A 4,470-nucleotide genomic window follows, 5' to 3' on the forward strand; every position below is an offset into this window, starting at 1 on the left:
GCAGCGCACAGGAGGTGAAACTGGCTCCAGCTACCAGTCCACAGGCAAAGTGATATACTGTCATAAAAAAATAAAACAAACTAAAAATAAACATGCTTCCTCGAATGTTCTGTATTTTATTCCGCATGTGTATTGTATGAGTAAACGTGATGAACACTTTTAAAAAAAGAGGAAGGAAAATAACATGTAGAGAACAAATGATGAAAGGAAAAGTCATTTTAAGCTTCAGATAAAACTAAGACAATAACATACTGTGTATCGTATATGAGCGGGAGAAATTAAATAGGATTAATTGCTAACATCTATTATATTAATATTATGATGAGATTTCAGCTTTTTTTAATAAAAAACAGTGAAACTGTTTTGGATCAAAATTTATATTTTCCAGTAAACAGTAAACATTGACTACTTTATACTGTAACTATAAATGTTGGATTGTTTCAATCTTTCAGTTTTCTTGAATAGCAACAAAAATATTTGATTATATAAGCAAATAAAGAAAGTGTCCAGATTCACACAAATAGAAAAACACATATGAAATTACATTTTGTGCAGTTTTTAGTGAGCAGACATTTACTGTATCTTTTATTATTATTATTGTTGTTGTTGTTGGTAGTTACATAAATAACATTAGGTGCAAAATCTTTAGCTAAAACTCACTGCTGCTGCCTGTAGACTGTTAATAATCATAATAATACTGCTGCATTATGGGGGAAACCATCACAGCCAAATTCTCTTGAAAATTAAATAAGAATTATACCAAATTCATCAATCAAACTGCAGAGGTCCTGTTGCTCCAGCGGGGGCATAGATGGAGTTTAAAGGGTCGACGGTGGTGGGTGAGGTGGGTGTGCTTCCTCCCATCATGACTCCTGGTTGAGTGCTGTGAGCCTGAATGTGGCCGCCTACAGGGGGCGCTGCGACGCCTGCCGGCCATGCTGCCATACTGCCGGGGACTGTGGGCCAGGGCGCTGCAGCAGAACCTGCCCACTGATTTCCCAGAAGCCCCTGCTGAGCCCAGGGCATAGCGGTGGGAGAGTACGGGGGGGAGGAGTATGGAGAACCCCCAACTGGCTGTGTGGGGAACAGGGAGAGGATCTGAGAGCTGGAGAGCGCTGGCTGTGGAGACTCTGAGAGAAAAGAAGATAAATGAAGTTAAAAACTGCTCTATTGTACAGTTAAATATTAATGTTTGGTCAGACTGAACTAATTAAATATTGTCTCAGCCTGTACGATACAATATATCACTGAACTGTGATTCTGAAACGATTCGGTCCATTAATTGAACTCCAGGAAATAACTGCTTCCAGCTGCTAGTTGCCAAGAAATAGTTCCAGCACAACATAGCTTGTCGTTTGTACACTTTTAAGTTTGCGAACAAATTAAACAAACTGTTAATTTTTAAGCATCAGAGACGGGGGCCGGGCTAGCTGTTTCTGCCATTTCCCGGTCTTTATGCTAAGCTAAGTTAATCAAGTAGATATTAAAGTGGTATTGATCTTCTTTGATCTAGTCTCTGCAAGAAAATAAATAAGTGTGATTCCCAGAATGTAAAACTCAAGTTATTAAATATGAGGATTTTCTGCTTTTATGTATTTTATATCTTTTAAATTGAATATCTTTGGGTTTTGGATTGTTGGTCGGACAGTAAGCAATTTAAAGGAGTCACGTTGGGCTCTGGGACATTGTGAAGGACATTAAAGATGATTACAAGTATCAGGGGATTGTTGCAATACGAACCTTTGCTCTTGTAACGTGGCACTAGCTCTCATTAGCTACATAGCACACGTCGCTTAGCTGACGCTACCCGGACTGGTAGCTCAAAGGACACAGGGTAGGTTTGTTTACACGACTAGCACCAAGCACCAGAACTGGAGCCGGGCGAGACTGGCGGACGCCAGGTAATTTACATCTTCTCTGACCAGGACTCTGACGATGAAGACACGGTGGGGTTCAGGACGGGATCAGAAGAGGCATGAATTCTGAGAGCAGAGTTTGTTTTTATGAAAAATCTTTAGTCGGGGCAGCCTTAGATCAAACCCTGGATTTGTTTAATAGAAAGTGTTTTGAAGCTTGAAGCTGCCAACCTCTGATTATTAACTGGTTATTCTTACAATATCCATATAGTATGACCAATGTGTGGTTCATTTAGGTAAGTAAAAAGGCAAAGTAAACAACACCACCCCACTTTATAAAGATCACACTGCTGCCTGCTTACACACCGACTCACTTTGAAGATAAGCTTAAACAGAAATGTTTGTTTTCTGACTAAAATCTTTAGTGTTTATTGCTTTAATTCCAGTGATTTTATCATTTTTCCTCTACCAGCAGAGACAGAGGTTGAGAAAATCTTTCAGTGTGGGAATTCAGCATGTGTTGAGAGAGAGTGAATCCACCATTGATAGACAGTAAAAACTGCACATTCCTCTGTCTTACTAACATTTAAACATTAATGTAAAACAACTGTGCCATGGGAATTATGTAATTGCCTACCATCTATGTATCAAACATGTCATGAACAGGGAGATCATGGGAAAATATTGTGTGCATGTGTAGTGCACCTCCAGGTCAAAGGTCAGAGGCTGTTGAAGAGCATCAATGTATTTCTCCAGATTGCTGCCTGAGCTTTTGAATTTATCTCATGATCTGAATCAGTGGTTCCCAGACTATTCCCTTTTATCCTTTATGAAGCCGATGACCTCTGCTTAAGGGACATATTTTATGGATATTTCATAATATATTTAAAACTGTACAATGAACCCAAACAGTGAACTCAGTAACTACAAGAAGTCTGTGTAAAGTGAGTGATTTGGATGAATTTGAGCAGATTATTTTCTGTTTAGGGAATATTTTATACAATTTGTATCGATAAGATGCCTAAATCAGCATGAATCTTTATTCTAAAAAGAGGACATGCACACGATCTCTTTTATGCTCTTTATTCAAGAAACATTATCACATGTCTTCTGAGTCTTTCGTGCGTCTTCTGCTCCTGTTCGAGTCACGTCCACACTATGGTCACGTCTACATGTCACGTGATGTGACGTGAGTGAGGTCAAACCATAGGATCAAACGAGCGTTGCGTAAGGACGCATAGAAAGGGACGTTTAATTTGTGTTTTTGGTCCTCCCAAAGAAGCGCAAATAACGAGATCATTTTTTACTCAGGACTTCACTACTTCACTACTAGTCCGGTAAAATATAGAGGAAAAGTTGCCGGGTCAGTACGTAATGAATGAGGCACATTTTCTTACTTCCTTATATGTTTGTGTTAAAGCCACTGGAGAGCAGTTAAAGAGCCTCATGCTGCTCCAGAGCAGGTTACCTGATCTATAATGTACTGAATATTATAGATAAAGTGCTTGGTGTTAATCTGCTAAAGACTGAATTGAAGATGTGAATGGTGTTTTGGAGGGCCGGCTTCACAACCACAGTTTCAATACCACAGTGTGATATGTGTGAACACACTGTGAAGGTGTTAATGCTCTGATTTAGTGAGAGATGCCAACAGTGAGTCGCCTTGAATGCTAGAGGAAGATTAGAGATTAATGTTTGTCTGATGGTTTGCAAAGTTTTATGACAGAACAGCCTGACATTTTTAATTATATTTATTTGATATTTTTATTTCATATCAAACTGATAAACTCTGAGCCAGATGTCAGGATGAATCCCCCCTTTGATGCAATGGAAAAAAAGGAAACAACAAATTTTTCCTTTTGTGTATGTCCTGGATTTTGTGTCCTCGTCTGTTAGTGAAAGTCCAATGAAGTCTACAAATCCAAACTCTCAAACCTTTGATTATCTCTAAAATTAATATTACTAAATCAGATGTCTGACATATGTGGTTTGAAACAACTTCCCTTTTCTTTGCACGTAATATTTAGACTGTTTCTGAATATTTGCTATGCAGAAAAAAGGGAAAATACACTTGCCAAACACAAAGAAAAGCCTTAATGTTCATAAACATCTGTAAAAGTATACTGATGGACATTTTTTACTATGTAAAGAAAAAAATATAGCATATATTTATATATAGGCTATGACATTTGCCTTATTCAAAACATTTTGAATAAAAGTTGAGAGAAACCAGGCAAGAAGGAATAATTTATTTATTATTTTGACCTGAATTTAGACCTTCCTTGTACCTTCACCCAGGCTGTGTACTCCCCCACTCTACATATAAAATGTTTCAGGTCACATATGGTTAATATCTGAGTCAAGCCTTAGAGACTGCAGGGTAAAAAACATCCTGTGCCAGTTCACAGTCTCATGTTGTAACTCAGTGGTTCCAACCTTTTTCTTCTTCTTTTCTATCACGACTAAGTGACATATTTTATAGATATTTTATATTATATTCAAAACTGTACAATGAACCCAAACAGTGAACTCGGTAACTGCAAGAAGTTATTGTAAAAGGAGTAATTTGGATGAATTTTGAGCAGATTATAGCGTCATGTAGACTCGCCGCTGC

General features: G+C 38.0%; 1 protein-coding gene across 4 annotated transcripts in view; it reads right to left on the minus strand.

Annotated features, from left to right (window-relative positions):
* Window positions 1-96: 96 nt before the first annotated feature.
* The window catches only part of LOC118321499 (disabled homolog 2-like), a 13,440-nt gene continuing 9,066 nt past the window's right edge, over window positions 97-4,470 (minus strand). For all 4 annotated transcript variants that reach the window (XM_035652838.1, XM_035652836.1, XM_035652837.1 and 1 more), the window contains one exon: window positions 97-1,130. In XM_035652838.1, coding sequence (XP_035508731.1) covers window positions 769-1,130 — 362 coding nt within the window. In that variant the 3' untranslated portion in view covers window positions 97-768. The remainder of the gene's footprint in view (window positions 1,131-4,470) is intronic.

The sequence above is a fragment of the Morone saxatilis genome, unplaced genomic scaffold (genome assembly GCF_004916995.1).
Source record: "Morone saxatilis isolate NCDOM2014 unplaced genomic scaffold, NCSU_SB_2.0 Contig12, whole genome shotgun sequence".
Classification (NCBI taxonomy): domain Eukaryota; kingdom Metazoa; phylum Chordata; class Actinopteri; family Moronidae; genus Morone; species Morone saxatilis.